General features: G+C 36.3%; 2 protein-coding genes across 2 annotated transcripts; both read left to right on the top strand.

The window, feature by feature from the left end:
- Nucleotides 1-4,202: 4,202 nt before the first annotated feature.
- LOC124932358 lies at nt 4,203-6,272 on the top strand. Its single transcript, XM_047472981.1, has 2 exons — nt 4,203-5,562; nt 5,677-6,272. Exons 1-2 carry the CDS (start codon nt 4,203-4,205, stop codon nt 6,270-6,272), a joined length of 1,956 nt encoding a protein of 651 aa, XP_047328937.1.
- Nucleotides 6,273-9,103: 2,831 nt separating this feature from the next.
- On the top strand, nt 9,104-11,173 carry LOC124932337. The gene is made up of 2 exons (XM_047472960.1): nt 9,104-10,463; nt 10,578-11,173. The coding sequence occupies exons 1-2, from the start codon at nt 9,104-9,106 to the stop codon at nt 11,171-11,173; spliced, it is 1,956 nt and encodes a 651-aa protein (XP_047328916.1).
- Nucleotides 11,174-19,842: the final 8,669 nt, after the last annotated feature.

Genomic DNA, 19,842 nt, shown 5'->3' with positions numbered 1-19,842 from the left:
AGGTATGTGCCGGATTTTGAGATGGAGAAGATGTCGATGTAGGAAATGCAGATGGAGTTGAGTCGCATGAGTTGTTAAATGGTCCTACACAAGAAATGTCAGGAAACAGAGATATTGTGGAATCACGAAAAAATTGAGTAGAAGGTTCATTGACTCTAAATCTAGATATAGTTGAAAATATCTTATGTTCCCAAAATGATACATGACGAGAGATACGAAGACTTTGAGACAATAGATCCCAACACATGTATCATTTGTGTTCGATTCCATAACCTAAAAATAACATAATAGAATTTGAGGTTCTAATTCATTGTATTCATGAGGTTGTAATAAAACAAAACAAACACATCCAAAAACTTTGAGAGTTTAATAATTCGAAGCTTGATTAAAAAGACGTTCAAAAGGAGAGATGTTACCTATGACAGGGGAAGGAATGCAATTGATAGTATAAACAGCGGTGGAAGTTGCTTCTCCCCAAAAGTTATTGGGACAAGAAGACGAGGTGAGAAGGGCTCGAACAACATTAAGAATGTGTCTATGTTTTCGTTCTGCCTGACCATTTTGTTGAGAAGTTCCAGGACAATATCTTTGAATAAGTGTGCCCTCTTGTGCTAGAAACTCTATGAATTTTATGTCTTTGTATTCCATGGAATTATCAGTGCGCAATATTTTAATTTTGGAGGAAAATTGAGTCTGAATCATATTAGCAAATCGAATGTAAATTGAGGACAATTCATACCTATTACGCATCAAATAGATCCATGTATAATGAGAAATATCGTAAATAAATATCACAAATTATTTTAAACCACCCATAGTATTATGTGGTGCATGACCCAAAATATAAGAGTGAATCATATCAAAAGATGCTAAGGATTAGAATCATTAGGAAAAAAGGTAATCCTTATAGATAACAAGAAACACAATCAAAAGTTTCAGTATTTATAGGGCCTAAAGAACCACTAGAAATTAAAGAACTCAAATAATTTGTAGAAGGGTGACCTAATCGAGAGTGCCAAATTTGAGAAAGGATAACTCCAACAAAATATTGTGATGGAAGAGATAGAGAAATGAGTTCAAACAATCGTCCTACCTTACGTCATGTTCTAATGATTTTATTTGTTTGAGGATCTTGCACAACACAACCATTACTCGAAAAAGTTATGTTAAAACTGAGATCACATAGTTGTCCAACGGAAATAAGATTTAACGAAAGTTTTGGAAAAAAAAATGTTTCAGGTAAGGACAATATAGAAGTTTGAGTCGTACCAATAGTTTGAACATTCAAAGTAGTATTATCAGCAGTATGAACAACATACAGAATAATAGGCTTTCTAGTGGATAAGTCTTCCACGTTTGCATTCTCTACCGTTGTTGTTGTCACAAATACTTCAATAGAGAACACTTTCCCCAAATTTTCTTTTACAGACATTCAATCACTCTTACAAAAAATTCAATAAAATCATGGTACTACACTTCAATAAAATCATGGTACTATACTCTTGATTGAAGTGTAGTACCATGATTTGATTGAAGTTTTTGTAAGAGTGATTGAATGTCTGTAAGAGAAAATTTGGGGAAAGTGTTCTCTAATGAAGTACATGTGACAGCAGCAACGGTAGAGAATGCAAACGTGGAAGACTTATCCATTAAAATTGAATTAATGTGAACATCAATATTCAGAATTAAATATACACACCTAGAGCCTAAGCTCTGATACTATGTTAGAAGATTAAGAAAAAGAAAATAATAGTGTACATCTTTATTCAATATAATAGAGGTATTTATACATGAGTTACATTAGTAATATAATATAATATAATATAATATATTATAGAATATACACTAACAGTTGACACGCTTTACTTGGTGAATGTCACCTATAGAAATTTTAAGCATCTCCGAAATATTTTATGGTTATTCGATGTATATTCAGGTTTTTGAGGAATTCGCATTAGGGTGGGCTTAAATTTTGTGAAATAAATTATATATCAAAAGAAGACGTTATATTATAATAATTAAATAAGTTAAACCCTTTAGGATTTAAAAACATTAAATTCATCTATAATAAAATATATATGTACATCTTTAAATAAATTTCGTTCAATATAGAGTGCCAAAGAGTCGGCAAAAAAATCATGCTCTATTTTATTGTGAACTTTCCTTTTTACATTTTTATCGCTGAAAATGTTTGCTATGTAATAGTAAAGTTGTAAGTTAAAACTAAATAAATATTTTATTAAACATGTATAGTGAAATTATAAAAAAATTAAATTAGATAATGTTAACTTGTAATATTACTTTAATGTAATAAAATCAAATAATTATAAACATAATAAAGTTAACCAATATATAAATTAAGAAGATGAATGTTAGAGTATAGAGAATTTGAAAAAAAAAATAATAATGAGATTTATTTTTTGAATTAGAAAAATAAATATAAAATATTTAAATGAAAATAATTAGATGATAAAAAATTAATAATATATTAAATTACTGAAATAAAAATAAGTCTATATAAATAAAATAAATGAAAAGATAATTAATGATAAGATATACTAGCTTTAGGATATATATAATTATATATATATAAAAAAAAACTTAAGTAGTGGGCTTAAGCCCACCTCAGCCCTAATGTGGGTACGTCTCTGCCCAAGAGTGTGCTAATGAAAATTGAGAGAATAATATGTAAATTTTTATGAGATCTTTTAATTCATTGTTTTTTTTCTAGTTAATTGGGATAAGCACTAGTAAAAAAATGACTTTTAACGAGTGTAAAAACTCTCGGTGAAAGCCTAATTGTCGTCGTGATGGTTTTTACCGAGGGCGACAAATACTCTTAGAAGGTGTCGGTAATTCGACTATCGGTTAAAAGGAAAATTAGTATCACCGAGAGCATTAGGAGACATAAGAAATAAAAGTATTACCGAGAGCACTAATCACTCTCTGTGATAATTCAATTCTTTTACTAAGAGCAGAGTCAATGCTCTTAGTGATAATATACACCAAGATTCACCAACAAGAGGGGTCTCTACTTCATGATTAACTGTCATGACCCATAAGACAATCAGAGATTCCTTTCCTGATACACCGCTTAACAACTTGAGGTTTCCTCCTCACATAATGCTTTTAGTCACTTCCTCCAACACAAATCATTTTCCTCTATTTCCTAATCCTCATTTCCTCCATTGAATGTAGTGGAATTAGTACAACAAATGAATCATAAATTTGGTTTATCCAACCAGATAGAATAACATCTACAGTTCATATGTTTGAAAATATGCACAACCATGGACCCAATATATGTTATAGGTGGTCACTAAACAATGAAACAGTAGCACATCAAATGATAAAGAGGAAGGCATCAACATCTACAGTGTTAACGGGTTTTTCTCTCAGTCTCTTGAAGGCTTGATTGGCATCGGAAGCCTGATAAAAGCTGAGCACAAATCTCAAGAGGGGAAAAACAGATTAAGGACATACATATAAAGAATACAAAACTAATAAGTTTCACGATAAAATAGTGGAATTGATTCTTAGGTTATATCACCAATACTGGTGGAAGGAATTTACCAAAATCCCACAAAGAAAACGAATCCATTATGACACATGAGCTTGTTAATGAATCCAATAATGAGGAAATGATATACCTTCACAAGCCGATCTGTTTTTAGCTAGACCATCATTAAAGTTGTTGCATTCCTTCTTAGAAAATCCAAACATGTCTACTATGACAGGTAAAACTTGGGCTGCCTCAATCCTCACCATCATCGATGTCCTTTTGTTACATGTAGCTAGTAATTTCAGTATAATTGTATGACAGTTATGTTTGTTGTGTGTGTTGTGTTCATGATAAGTTTAGACAGTTATACAAATTAGAAGTTAGTAACTGTTTGTGTAGTGGGTAGTTTGTGTAATGGGTAGTTATGAAAAGTAGTCATGTAACTGTAAAACTGTAATGTTTGGGTATAACAATCCCAAATCTCTTTATCAATATTATGGAAAATCTTAAAGGTTGTTATGTACCTTTTCTTCTTCTTCTTGGCTGTTAATAAATTGACAGATCCTTCCTTCTTCTTCAGATCTCTTCTTCTTCTTCAAAAACACTGCTTCCGCTGTCCTAAATCATAAAACCACAAAATTCAATAATTTGTCAAACTCTAACCTGTAACATCTTGGTATCAGAGCCATACAATCCTACCATGGTGGAAACCCGACAACAGTCAGAGATTGATGCCCTTCGTGCTTCCATCGAAACGTTAACTGCCTCCTTTCTTGATGTGAACACTAGAATAGATCGTAGATTGGACACTATTGAAACTCGTATGAAGGCCACTGAAGAACAAATTCATATTCTTGGCCAAGAAAATCGCCATAGGGGACATGAGGGTAATGGCCGTCAGAACCCTCCACGTGATAGAAACGTTCGACATATTCCTCCAACCCGACTCACCAAAGTCGTCTTTCCTCGATTTGATGGAACAGAAGTGGAAGGTTGGCTCATATCTGCAGAACAATTTTTCCGCGTTGATAAGATAGAGGATGAAACCAAAACAGACATTGCTCCCATCCATTTTACGGGCAACGCCAGAATGTGGTACGGTTCCTATTTGCAGCAACGCAATCATCGGGAAATCTTGACGTGGGAAGTGTTCAGAAGGGATCTACTAGCACATTTTGGTCCGTCTATGTATGACACCCCCATGAGACAGATTATGCATCTGCGACAGAATGAGGAATCAGTCATGTATTACAATCAACAATATATAAATATTTCCCAGAAATTGCTTAACCTTCCCGGGGAGTACGTGATAGAATGTTACATGGCGGGTCTGAACGAGGAAATTGCAGATGCTGTCAAACTTAGAAATCCAGAAACTTTGAACGAGGCTATGTCGATGGCCAAAGCCCAAGAATCAATATACAGATCCCTGTGGAGCAGAGGACACTTGTATAATAAATTAGCCCCTTTACTGCCCAAACCAGTCGGGCCAAGTACTAACCGAACTTCTTTTTCGGGCATTCCTCATGCATCTTCTTCTGGTGGGAATCAGGGCTCGATGAAACAATTAGAACCTGCTGTATTTGATGAGAAAAGGAGAAAAGGCCTTTGTTACAAATGTGATCAGAAATGGGAACCAAACCACAAGTGTAAAACAAAGTTGTTCATGATCTCGGCTAATGAGCAAGAAGCTTTACCAGATGTCCAATTGTTTCAAGAAACGGTTGTTGACGATCCTTCATTGTTGCAGCCCAATTCATTGGAGGAGCCTGCCATTTCTCTACATGCCTTAACCGGTTCCAAGAATTTCCAAACTCTCCAGATCCGGGGCAAGATTGGGAGTCTGCCGGTAGTGATCCTTATCGACACAGGCAGCACTCACAACTTCATTAACAGCAGGATACTAAGAAATATAGGCCACGAGGCTATGAAAACTCAAGTGTTGTCGGTAAAAGTGGCAGATGGTTCAACCCTATTTTGTTCCAGCGTTTGCAAAAACCTGAAATGGTCCATGGAAGGTAAAGATTACCAAGCGGATATGAAAGTTCTTACTATGACAGGTTATGATATGGTGTTGGGCATAGAGTGGTTAATTATTTTAGGCACTTCGGCCTGGAATTTTGAAAAACTTACATTTTCTTTTGAAATGGAGGGTGCAACTATTACCTTGCAAGGGATACCCCAAACACAAATTAATCTTATAGAGGGTCACCAGTTGGAGAAATTGTTAAGGAAGGGCAGCCTGGCTGCCATGGTACAAGCAAAAACAGAGAATGAAGCCCAGTTCTTTGCACTTATCACAAGAGCCCAGGAAGAGGTTTCTGAAGATCTTCAGGGGTTGCTTGATGATTTTAGTACTCTGTTCCAGCAACCGGATGGCTTACCACCTACAAGAGAGCACGATCATCGGATCCCACTAAAGGAAGGCACCAAAGCTGTGTGCTTACACCCTTATCGCTACCCGGCCCTGCAGAAATCAGAAATTGAGAACTTAATCAATGATATGCTGGAAAGGGGAATAATTAGAAAAAGTCACAGTTCGTTCGCTGCTCCCGTGGTGTTGATCAGAAAAAAAGACTTATCTTGGAGGATGTGTATCGATTATAGGAGGTTGAACTCAGCCACCATTAAAGACAAGTTTCCGATTCCGGTGACAGAAGAACTGATGGAGGAGCTGCATGGATCCAAGGTTTTTTCCAAAATGGATTTGAAATCTGGTTTTCACCAAATACGAATGTACCCGGAAGACTGCCATAAGACTGCGTTCTGAACTCATGAGGGCTTGTATGAGTTTCTGGTGATGCCATTTGGCTTAACAAATGCACCTTCTACCTTCCAAAGTTTGATGAATGATGTGTTGAAGCCATTTCTAAGGAAATCTGTGTTGGTTTTCTTTGATGATATTCTGGTTTACAGTCCAAACTGGAAGGAGCATATATTTCATCTGAGACAAGTATTACTTATATTACAGCAACATCAATTAGTTTTAAATAAAGGGAAGTGCAGTTTTGGCTGTAATCAAATTGCATACCTGGGACACATTTTGGATGAAAATGGAATAGCTGCAGATCCGGAGAAACTGGAAGCAATGAGCGCATGGCCCATTCCACAATCACCAAAACAACTCAAGGGATTCCTAGGCTTAACCGGGTATTACCGTAGATCCATTAAGCAATACGGTTGCATTGCTCGACCCCTTACTTCTCTGCTAAAAAAGGGACAGTTTGGTTGGAACAAAGAAGCAGATGACGCATTTCAATTGCTGAAACAAATGATGATATCCCCTCCAGTTCTGGCGCTGCCCAATTTTCAGACTCCATTCGTTGTAGAGACGGACGCAAGCGGAGCAGGCATTGGTGCAGTGTTGATGTAGGAAGGTCGCCCAATAGCATTTATCAGCAAAGCTATCGAATCCGGGAAACTGCCATCATCGACTTATGAAAAGGAACTGATGTCCTTAACGTTTGTTGTGCAGAAGTGGAGAACCTACCTCAAATATAAAACATTTGTGGTGAAAACAGATCATAAAGCGCTTAAGTATCTGCTAGAACAAAGAGTGCAGACTCCTGCACAAGAAAAGTGGCTTTACAAATTGGTAGGTTATGATTTCACAGTTCAGTATAAAAAGGGAAAAGAGAACCTGGTGGCAGATGCGTTATCTAGGCGGGATACAAGGGTCCAATGCGCAGGAATTTCGGTATACCATACAGCTGTGCAAAAACAAATACAAGAAACGTATGTCACTGATCTAAATCTGGTCAAGCTTGTTCAAGAAATAAGTGATGCACCAAATTCTCACCCGGATTTCACTTATATCGATGGCACATTGAGAAGAAGAGGGAAATTAGTAGTTGGACGAAACGCTGAATTGAGGACCACACTGATAGCAGCAATACATTGCGGTGCCGAAGGGGGACATTCAGGCTCACTGGTCACACAAAAGAAATTGCAGCTCATATACTTTTGGTCAGAAATGACTAAGGATGTGCGGGAGTTTGTTCGAACCTGCGAGACATGTCAAAAAAATAAGTCAGATAATATGGCATATAAAGGCAGGTTACAGCCATTAACAATTCCAAATCGATATTGGGAATCCATCTCCATGGATTTTATAGAAAATCTCCCCAAAACACAAGGTAAATCTGTAATTTTCGTGGTGGTGGACAGACTGTCCAAGATGGCACATTTCATTAGCCTGCGACACCCATTTTCTGCCAAAACCGTCGCTGAAGCTTTTGTCAATAATGTCTCTAAACTTCATGGGATGCCTCTGTCTATAGTTAGTGATCGAGATAAAGTGTTCCTCAGCACCTTTTGGCGAGAATTCCTGAAGATACAGCAGGTGCAGCAAAATCTGTCCACAGCATATCATCCTCAATCAGACGGACAAACAGAAATTGTAAATAAATATTTAGGCACTTACCTACGATGTATGGCTGGACAATCCCCCAAGGAATGGGTTCGTTGGTTGCCATTGGCTGAGTGGTGGTATAACACCAACTTCCATTCAGCCATCCAAACCTCACCCTTTGAAGCTGTCTATGGGTATTCTCCTCCAATTCACACCTCATATGTCGTTGGAGATTCAAGAGTTGAAGAAGTGGACTTAACTCTTTCTGCACGAGAAGCAACTCTCCAATTACTGAAGTTTCACCTGCAAAGAGCACAAAACCGAATGAAACAGGTGCAAGATAAGAAAAGAACAGATGTGATACTTGAGGTAGGAGCTTGGGTCTTGTTAAAACTGCAGCCCTATAGACAATTATCTGTTCAAAAATGTTTCCACAAGCTGTCTCCTAAATTTTTTGGACCATTCAAAGTGCTGGAAAGGATCGGTAATGTGGCTTACAAACTGGAGCTAGGATCTGGTGTAAAAATACACAATGTTTTTCATGTATCTCAGTTAAAAAGTTTTCAAGGCACCCCTACTGCCATTGTGGAAATCGCCCAAACCAAGGAAGCTGACAAGAAAGGCAGGATAGTAGGGGAACGAGAGGTCACAGTTCGAAACAAAACAATGACACAGGTTTTGGTTGAATGGGAAGGTTCAGGTCCTGAAGACAAAACTTGGGAAGATTTTGAAACAATTCATATTCAATTCCCTGAAATGTTCCCAACATGGAAACAAACCAAAGCAAGAACTGTTCGTCGTGGACGACAAACGTTTTAAGGGGGGAATAATGTTACATGTAGCTAGTAATTTCAGTATAATTGTATGACAGTTATGTTTGTTGTGTGTGTTGTGTTCATGATAAGTTTAGACAGTTATACAAATTAGAAGTTAGTAACTGTTTGTGTAGTGGGTAGTTTGTGTAATGGGTAGTTATGAAAAGTAGTCATGTAACTGTAAAACTGTAATGTTTGGGTATAACAATCCCAAATCTCTTTATCAATATTATGGAAAATCTTAAAGGTTGTTATGTACCTTTTCTTCTTCTTCTTGGCTGTTAATAAATTGACAGATCCTTCCTTCTTCTTCAGATCTCTTCTTCTTCTTCAAAAACACTGCTTCCGCTGTCCTAAATCATAAAACCACAAAATTCAATAATTTGTCAAACTCTAACCTGTAACATCTTGGTATCAGAGCCATACAATCCTACCATGGTGGAAACCCGACAACAGTCAGAGATTGATGCCCTTCGTGCTTCCATCGAAACGTTAACTGCCTCCTTTCTTGATGTGAACACTAGAATAGATCGTAGATTGGACACTATTGAAACTCGTATGAAGGCCACTGAAGAACAAATTCATATTCTTGGCCAAGAAAATCGCCATAGGGGACATGAGGGTAATGGCCGTCAGAACCCTCCACGTGATAGAAACGTTCGACATATTCCTCCAACCCGACTCACCAAAGTCGTCTTTCCTCGATTTGATGGAACAGAAGTGGAAGGTTGGCTCATATCTGCAGAACAATTTTTCCGCGTTGATAAGATAGAGGATGAAACCAAAACAGACATTGCTCCCATCCATTTTACGGGCAACGCCAGAATGTGGTACGGTTCCTATTTGCAGCAACGCAATCATCGGGAAATCTTGACGTGGGAAGTGTTCAGAAGGGATCTACTAGCACATTTTGGTCCGTCTATGTATGACACCCCCATGAGACAGATTATGCATCTGCGACAGAATGAGGAATCAGTCATGTATTACAATCAACAATATATAAATATTTCCCAGAAATTGCTTAACCTTCCCGGGGAGTACGTGATAGAATGTTACATGGCGGGTCTGAACGAGGAAATTGCAGATGCTGTCAAACTTAGAAATCCAGAAACTTTGAACGAGGCTATGTCGATGGCCAAAGCCCAAGAATCAATATACAGATCCCTGTGGAGCAGAGGACACTTGTATAATAAATTAGCCCCTTTACTGCCCAAACCAGTCGGGCCAAGTACTAACCGAACTTCTTTTTCGGGCATTCCTCATGCATCTTCTTCTGGTGGGAATCAGGGCTCGATGAAACAATTAGAACCTGCTGTATTTGATGAGAAAAGGAGAAAAGGCCTTTGTTACAAATGTGATCAGAAATGGGAACCAAACCACAAGTGTAAAACAAAGTTGTTCATGATCTCGGCTAATGAGCAAGAAGCTTTACCAGATGTCCAATTGTTTCAAGAAACGGTTGTTGACGATCCTTCATTGTTGCAGCCCAATTCATTGGAGGAGCCTGCCATTTCTCTACATGCCTTAACCGGTTCCAAGAATTTCCAAACTCTCCAGATCCGGGGCAAGATTGGGAGTCTGCCGGTAGTGATCCTTATCGACACAGGCAGCACTCACAACTTCATTAACAGCAGGATACTAAGAAATATAGGCCACGAGGCTATGAAAACTCAAGTGTTGTCGGTAAAAGTGGCAGATGGTTCAACCCTATTTTGTTCCAGCGTTTGCAAAAACCTGAAATGGTCCATGGAAGGTAAAGATTACCAAGCGGATATGAAAGTTCTTACTATGACAGGTTATGATATGGTGTTGGGCATAGAGTGGTTAATTATTTTAGGCACTTCGGCCTGGAATTTTGAAAAACTTACATTTTCTTTTGAAATGGAGGGTGCAACTATTACCTTGCAAGGGATACCCCAAACACAAATTAATCTTATAGAGGGTCACCAGTTGGAGAAATTGTTAAGGAAGGGCAGCCTGGCTGCCATGGTACAAGCAAAAACAGAGAATGAAGCCCAGTTCTTTGCACTTATCACAAGAGCCCAGGAAGAGGTTTCTGAAGATCTTCAGGGGTTGCTTGATGATTTTAGTACTCTGTTCCAGCAACCGGATGGCTTACCACCTACAAGAGAGCACGATCATCGGATCCCACTAAAGGAAGGCACCAAAGCTGTGTGCTTACACCCTTATCGCTACCCGGCCCTGCAGAAATCAGAAATTGAGAACTTAATCAATGATATGCTGGAAAGGGGAATAATTAGAAAAAGTCACAGTTCGTTCGCTGCTCCCGTGGTGTTGATCAGAAAAAAAGACTTATCTTGGAGGATGTGTATCGATTATAGGAGGTTGAACTCAGCCACCATTAAAGACAAGTTTCCGATTCCGGTGACAGAAGAACTGATGGAGGAGCTGCATGGATCCAAGGTTTTTTCCAAAATGGATTTGAAATCTGGTTTTCACCAAATACGAATGTACCCGGAAGACTGCCATAAGACTGCGTTCTGAACTCATGAGGGCTTGTATGAGTTTCTGGTGATGCCATTTGGCTTAACAAATGCACCTTCTACCTTCCAAAGTTTGATGAATGATGTGTTGAAGCCATTTCTAAGGAAATCTGTGTTGGTTTTCTTTGATGATATTCTGGTTTACAGTCCAAACTGGAAGGAGCATATATTTCATCTGAGACAAGTATTACTTATATTACAGCAACATCAATTAGTTTTAAATAAAGGGAAGTGCAGTTTTGGCTGTAATCAAATTGCATACCTGGGACACATTTTGGATGAAAATGGAATAGCTGCAGATCCGGAGAAACTGGAAGCAATGAGCGCATGGCCCATTCCACAATCACCAAAACAACTCAAGGGATTCCTAGGCTTAACCGGGTATTACCGTAGATCCATTAAGCAATACGGTTGCATTGCTCGACCCCTTACTTCTCTGCTAAAAAAGGGACAGTTTGGTTGGAACAAAGAAGCAGATGACGCATTTCAATTGCTGAAACAAATGATGATATCCCCTCCAGTTCTGGCGCTGCCCAATTTTCAGACTCCATTCGTTGTAGAGACGGACGCAAGCGGAGCAGGCATTGGTGCAGTGTTGATGTAGGAAGGTCGCCCAATAGCATTTATCAGCAAAGCTATCGAATCCGGGAAACTGCCATCATCGACTTATGAAAAGGAACTGATGTCCTTAACGTTTGTTGTGCAGAAGTGGAGAACCTACCTCAAATATAAAACATTTGTGGTGAAAACAGATCATAAAGCGCTTAAGTATCTGCTAGAACAAAGAGTGCAGACTCCTGCACAAGAAAAGTGGCTTTACAAATTGGTAGGTTATGATTTCACAGTTCAGTATAAAAAGGGAAAAGAGAACCTGGTGGCAGATGCGTTATCTAGGCGGGATACAAGGGTCCAATGCGCAGGAATTTCGGTATACCATACAGCTGTGCAAAAACAAATACAAGAAACGTATGTCACTGATCTAAATCTGGTCAAGCTTGTTCAAGAAATAAGTGATGCACCAAATTCTCACCCGGATTTCACTTATATCGATGGCACATTGAGAAGAAGAGGGAAATTAGTAGTTGGACGAAACGCTGAATTGAGGACCACACTGATAGCAGCAATACATTGCGGTGCCGAAGGGGGACATTCAGGCTCACTGGTCACACAAAAGAAATTGCAGCTCATATACTTTTGGTCAGAAATGACTAAGGATGTGCGGGAGTTTGTTCGAACCTGCGAGACATGTCAAAAAAATAAGTCAGATAATATGGCATATAAAGGCAGGTTACAGCCATTAACAATTCCAAATCGATATTGGGAATCCATCTCCATGGATTTTATAGAAAATCTCCCCAAAACACAAGGTAAATCTGTAATTTTCGTGGTGGTGGACAGACTGTCCAAGATGGCACATTTCATTAGCCTGCGACACCCATTTTCTGCCAAAACCGTCGCTGAAGCTTTTGTCAATAATGTCTCTAAACTTCATGGGATGCCTCTGTCTATAGTTAGTGATCGAGATAAAGTGTTCCTCAGCACCTTTTGGCGAGAATTCCTGAAGATACAGCAGGTGCAGCAAAATCTGTCCACAGCATATCATCCTCAATCAGACGGACAAACAGAAATTGTAAATAAATATTTAGGCACTTACCTACGATGTATGGCTGGACAATCCCCCAAGGAATGGGTTCGTTGGTTGCCATTGGCTGAGTGGTGGTATAACACCAACTTCCATTCAGCCATCCAAACCTCACCCTTTGAAGCTGTCTATGGGTATTCTCCTCCAATTCACACCTCATATGTCGCTGGAGATTCAAGAGTTGAAGAAGTGGACTTAACTCTTTCTGCACGAGAAGCAACTCTCCAATTACTGAAGTTTCACCTGCAAAGAGCACAAAACCGAATGAAACAGGTGCAAGATAAGAAAAGAACAGATGTGATACTTGAGGTAGGAGCTTGGGTCTTGTTAAAACTGCAGCCCTATAGACAATTATCTGTTCAAAAATGTTTCCACAAGCTGTCTCCTAAATTTTTTGGACCATTCAAAGTGCTGGAAAGGATCGGTAATGTGGCTTACAAACTGGAGCTAGGATCTGGTGTAAAAATACACAATGTTTTTCATGTATCTCAGTTAAAAAGTTTTCAAGGCACCCCTACTGCCATTGTGGAAATCGCCCAAACCAAGGAAGCTGACAAGAAAGGCAGGATAGTAGGGGAACGAGAGGTCACAGTTCGAAACAAAACAATGACACAGGTTTTGGTTGAATGGGAAGGTTCAGGTCCTGAAGACAAAACTTGGGAAGATTTTGAAACAATTCATATTCAATTCCCTGAAATGTTCCCAACATGGAAACAAACCAAAGCAAGAACTGTTCGTCGTGGACGACAAACGTTTTAAGGGGGGAATAATGTTACATGTAGCTAGTAATTTCAGTATAATTGTATGACAGTTATGTTTGTTGTGTGTGTTGTGTTCATGATAAGTTTAGACAGTTATACAAGTTAGAAGTTAGTAACTGTTTGTGTAGTGGGTAGTTTGTGTAATGGGTAGTTATGAAAAGTAGTTATGTAACTGTAAAACTGTAATGTTTGGGTATAACAATCCCAAATCTCTTTATCAATATTATGGAAAATCTTAAAGGTTGTTATGTACCTTTTCTTCTTCTTCTTGGCTGTTAATAAATTGACAGATCCTTCCTTCTTCTTCAGATCTCTTCTTCTTCTTCAAAAACACTGTTTCCGCTGCCCTAAATCATAAAACCACAAAATTCAATAATTTGTCAAACCCTAACCTGTAACACCTTTTTATCCATTATATTATCTCAAACTGATGAAGACATTCTCCAACCTTCATATCCCAATCCAATCTAAAATGGTTAGAAGAAGACTAGTCAGAAGTCACATGTAAAAACAGAAACAAGGAGAAACTCCAATGATTTGTATGTAGAATTTAATTTACACGCTTACTACTATCTAACTGTACAAACACGCATAAATGTACATTGAATATTGAGATCGGCTATGGAACTTGGTTCATAGATGTTAGTCTACTTAAATAATGTCAAACCAAGGAGGAGTAGAAGAGAACTATGAATACCGAGCCAAGGAGAGAGAGACTGGAAGTGACGCATTAGTAGTCGTCAGAATTCGGCGCACTTCTGGTGTCCAATTGCCCAAGAGAGTCGGCGACGAGGAGAGAAGGAGCGACCGAGAGGAAGAAGAGAGGGCGAAGAAAGAGGCGGTCGCAAAATTGGGGGAAAATAACACTTTTACCGAGGGCGTCGTCGGTTGCTCTCGGTGATAATATTAAATGAATATCGTTGAGAGTTGTATCCAATTGCTCTCGCTAATAATAATTGTCACCGACTGCACCCTTTGCTCTCGGTAATATTAACAACTATCTATGAGGGTAGTCATTTTCTCTCGGTGATATTAATATTCCCGAGAGCATTCTTTCGTTTTCAGTGACAATTCTTAGTAATTATACATATTTTACTAGTGAATGTTAAATGTGTTAAAAGATCCCGGGAAGACGTATATTTGAGACTTGATTCCAGTGGTATATTTCTTTTGATAATAAAATAACTGTAAATCATTTTTACAATCTAACACCTAATAAAAAAAATTAAGAAATCACTTATAACTATTTTGACTAAGATATTAACCAAAATAAATATATATACATATAATTTAAGAAAGCGTTAGATAGAAAATAAACTTATTACATTGGACCAAGTTTAAAGTCTTTTGATCAATTTTATTAATTTCTTCACACAAACATTATACATTTTTGTTGTTGAACCGTCTTCCATGTTCATCATGGTCATGTGGATGATCCATTCTTTATTTCCAACTCTCATTTTGTTTCCGAAGTGGCTTGATAACTCACATCCAAATCGTCCATAGAAAAGGTTCAAGTCCTATACCAAATATATATCATTCAAGTTAGATACCCCAAATTAAATTACAGTTTCTGATTTATATTTTTATATTAATATGTTAATCTTAAAAATTTGTAAGTTGTTTCATCAGTTTGTAATCACCTACCATATACTCAATTGAGTATATAACATTGACGCTATTGTTCAATTATTTCAATGAGAATCGAACTTAAGACCTGCATAAAACAAAACACAGTTATTAAAGTGCCTATTAGTTAAGGACATATTTTTATATGACTAAAATATAGAAATTTAACCTTAATCGTGAGAGGAATTAAACTTGTACATGGAACTCCTTCGATTTGGTGATGATAACATCTTGGACTCAATAAAGCTTGTCTACGATAATCTTCTTTTGTGGCTTCCACAAGCATTTGAATTTGGGATTCCATCATTGAAGATTCGTAAAGACGATAGAGTGGTTGGTTAGCAATATGAGAGGTCGTCTACACCATCTAAAAGAGAATAAATTTCATTTTAAGAAACAATAAACAAGAATATCAATCTATGGAAATCTTCGAGTTGTCTAAGGGGTTGAATCGATATAGGAAGAAATGGTTGTATTGCTATATAGGAAGTAAGAGTCCTACACATCGGGATTAAGATATGAGTTTGAGACTGATCTTTGATTAGGTTTCTTGTTTTTACGTGTGAATCTTCTCTTTTTATAGATGTATGAAATTAATTTAATAGATAGGATAATAAGAATAATATCTTTGGAATAATTAATGTTTAATATTAAAATATTTAAAGAGAAATTGAAGCATATCTTGTGATAAAGAAAAGGATGCCTCAATTAATTTATTTTATGTTTTTTATAAAGAATTAATTTTCATTATCTAAATAAGAAATTACATATAAATAATAATTTATAAATAATATAAAATATAAATAGGTACAAGTTGCGAATATGGATATATTTGAATACAAAATGGATCTTCTCTTACATTAATTAAATATATATATATATATATATATATATATATATATATATATATATATATATATATATATATATATATATATATATATATAACTCTATATTTTTATTAATATATTTATTTTAATTTTTTCATATTTATTAGATGGTTTATAATTATTATTACTTTATTTTGTATTTTTATTAATTATTTTATAATAATTTTATACTTTAAAATATAATTATATATTTATATATATATATATATATATTGATTATATATATATTAATTATTTTATCATCTATATTAATATATTAATAAATAATTATATATATTCATAATCATTATATTTATATTAATTATTTTATAATTTATATAATTATATTATATATATTTAACAACATATTAAAAATAAATGATGAAAAACTTACTTAATATATATATATATATATATATATATATATATATATATATATATATATATATATATATATATAATAATAATAATAATAATAATAATAAATTAAAATTAACAATTACAAGTGCTATAGCGGTTAAAGTGTTCACATTTCATTGATGAGACCATTTCATATATGAGACCATGAGTTCCAATCTCTCCTATTAAATTATTAATAAAAAAGAATTTTGATCAAATTATCTTTACGTAGTCTTCCTCTTTAGATTTTTATAAAGTAGCTCAACTAGATAAAATTATTATTGGTCCGTATGTCTAAAATTGTACCATCCCGCATGTGGTTCCATAATATAAAGATAATTATTTTTCTATCATCTAAGGTGTTGCAAGAAATCGTAATTTGTAATGGAGTGAGAAAGATATGACGACGATGAAGCGATTTTTTGCAATGAACTCCTTCAATTCACATCCGTGAATCTTGACTATAATACTGAAATGGTAAAATTTATGATCATTTGTTTTTTTTCTATTAATTTATCATTATTATAAGTTATATATGGGTATGAAGAAATTGAATGAGAAAATATGGTGATATAAGACTAAAATGATAATAGTGGTTGTATATGTGGGTGAGAATTTGAGAAAATGTGTTGTTGCTTAGAAAAATCATTAAACAATTTTTTTAATCAAATTATCTTTGTTTGGTCCTCTTCATTTTGTTTATAAAGTAGCTCGAACTAGATAAAATTATTATTGGCCCGCGTGTCTATAATTAAATAATATAAAGATATTTTTTCCTACTAGTTAAGGTGTTGCACTAAATTGCAATTTGTAATGGATTGAGAAAGATATGACGACGATGAAGAGATTTTTTACAATGAACTCCTTCGATTCACATACGTGAATCTTGACTATATTATTGAAATGGTAAAATGATAGGGTCGGTGCAAACAATAGAGACCAGGTTCTTACTATTGTGAACAGCTAATGATAAACGATTCGATATTAATTATGTTAGAGATTAATATCTATTTCTATTCTTCACAAATTATTTGAATACTTGAAACGGTTTCAAGTGCGGAAGTGTTCGTCGGATTTGAAGCTTTGAACCAACGAAAGATGAATGACAGAAAGTAAAGAACACAGGGAGTTGTTTATGGATGTTCGGAATAAACCCATTACGTCACCCCTTCTTCCACAACCATAAGGATTTCACTATATACTTTGAATCAAATACAGATTACTGAGCTATCTAACTCTTTGTTGAACAAAACAACCTCTGTTCAACTTACAATATTCTCAATAATATTCTCTCAACTAGACAGTAATTCTTTCTCTCTTGAGCTTGAATGATGTAAGAAATCAGTAAGAGCAAGAGTAAGTTTGTGAATTCAGTTGATGAAATGATCAAGTGATTCGTCTGTTGTCCTTGAGCATCTATTTGAAGTAGAAGAACACCAACGGTCGAATCTTCTTCATAGACACGTGACAAGCGTCCATTGGAAGGCCTTCCATAATATCATAAATCTGTAAACTCTGAGAAAATGGATCGTGGCCGTACTGAACAGGTAGAGCACCGAATATCCTCTCTGATATTGTCTTGTACTGGACAAACCGTTGGAATGACATTTGTGTATGTGGCGTTCGTTCATTGGATATAATTAGTTGGCTTGTCAGACTGCACAAAAGTGAGTAGAGCAGACAACTTGTTGATCGTGGATAGACGTATGCTAACTTCAGACGGCTGCTGAAGCGAGGCATTAGACGTGCTCCATTATACTACCAAGTCTAAGGGGGTTAGACGTCAACGTCTAACTACGCGTTCCATTACACTAACACGTCTAATGGAGTTAGACTGCAATGTCTAATGGAGTTAGACTACAACGTGTAATGGAATTAGACTGCAATGTCTAACTACGTATATGTTAGACTACAACGTCTAACTACGCATCCCTTCAGACTTGTCTGAAGGAGTTAGACGTTAACGTCTAACTATGCATCCCTTCATACTTGTCTGAAGGAGTTAGAGGGCAACGTCTAACTACGCATCCCTTCAGACTTGTTTGAAGGAGTTAGACGTCAACGTTTAATTACATTTCCCATTAGACTACCACGTCTAATGACGTTAGACTACGATGTCTAACTACGTATCTGTTAGACTACAATGTCTAACTACGCATCCCTTCAGACTTGTCTGAAGGAGTTAGACATCAATGTCTAACTTCGCATCCCATTAGACTACCACGTCTAATGGCGTTAGACTTCAACTTCTAACTACGTATTTGTTAGACTACAATGTCTAACTATGCATCTGTTAGACTACAACGTCTAACTACATAACACGTTTATTAGCCTGCTTAGACCACGTCTAAATTAGAATAGTCTGATGCATCTGCACACAAACAAACAAACGACTTAACTTCCTTCATATTTAAACATCATCAAAATTCAGTTGTTTAATATTTCATAATTTCCGTTTATTTCTAATTTAATTAATTCTCACTTAATTAACTCTTTTCTTTACTTTATTTTTAATTTTTCCCAACAATTTTCTCCTTTTTGATTATTTAAGCTAAATTATCAAAATCAGATGAGTTCATGATTTAATCCAAAAATTTCCCTTTTTGATGATTATAAAACTATGCAACCTTAATGTAGCAAAATAAACACCCATCAAAGTAAGATTGAAATCAAAGAAGTTCACCATAATATTCAAGTATAAGTTTAAAAGTACGAAAGAAATAGAGAGAAAGATTTAGGGGATTTAGGGTCCTTCCCTTTTCACTATTGAATATGCATCTCCTTCATGCAGAGATTCTCCAGTTAGGATGTTATAGAATCGAGTGATCGCTTGTCCTCCCCTTCCACCACCTCTGTCGCCTCCACGACCTGGACCTCTTTTTCTTGGTCTACATCCGTCTTCGTCATCTTCAGTATCAGCAATAGTTTTTTGCTTTAATTTTAATCGAATTCCTCTTCCTCTACCCCTTGTGCTTTCTTCCTCCTTTTTAACATTATCAGGTTTGGTAGTAGCAACGAGATCTCTTTCCTTCTCAACAGAAGCTTCTGTTTCTGCTTCTTCTCTAGCTTGGAATTCCCTTGCAACTGTGTCAGCCTGCTCCAGTCGCTCAGACTCTGCTCTACTTAAAGAGATTGACATCTCCATCATTTGAGCTCGAATGAGTTTCATTCCTGATGTAATATCTTGGTGAAGCTCCAGAGTGAAGGTCTTGGTTTCAGCATGCTGCTCCGATTGACGATTAAAGAAGTTCTTTTCAAACTTCTTGTATGTAGTATTCAAGATGTTTACTTCGTATGTAATCCGCTTAAGGGATTTCTTCGTTTCTCTTTGGGTAGCAAGGATGGAAGACATATCTTCTTTACATTGAGT

Source organism: Impatiens glandulifera, chromosome 1 (assembly GCF_907164915.1).
Source record: "Impatiens glandulifera chromosome 1, dImpGla2.1, whole genome shotgun sequence".
In the NCBI taxonomy this organism is placed as follows: domain Eukaryota; kingdom Viridiplantae; phylum Streptophyta; class Magnoliopsida; order Ericales; family Balsaminaceae; genus Impatiens; species Impatiens glandulifera.
Note: the sequence above shows the minus strand (reverse complement) of the source record. Positions and strands in the feature narration are given on the sequence as shown.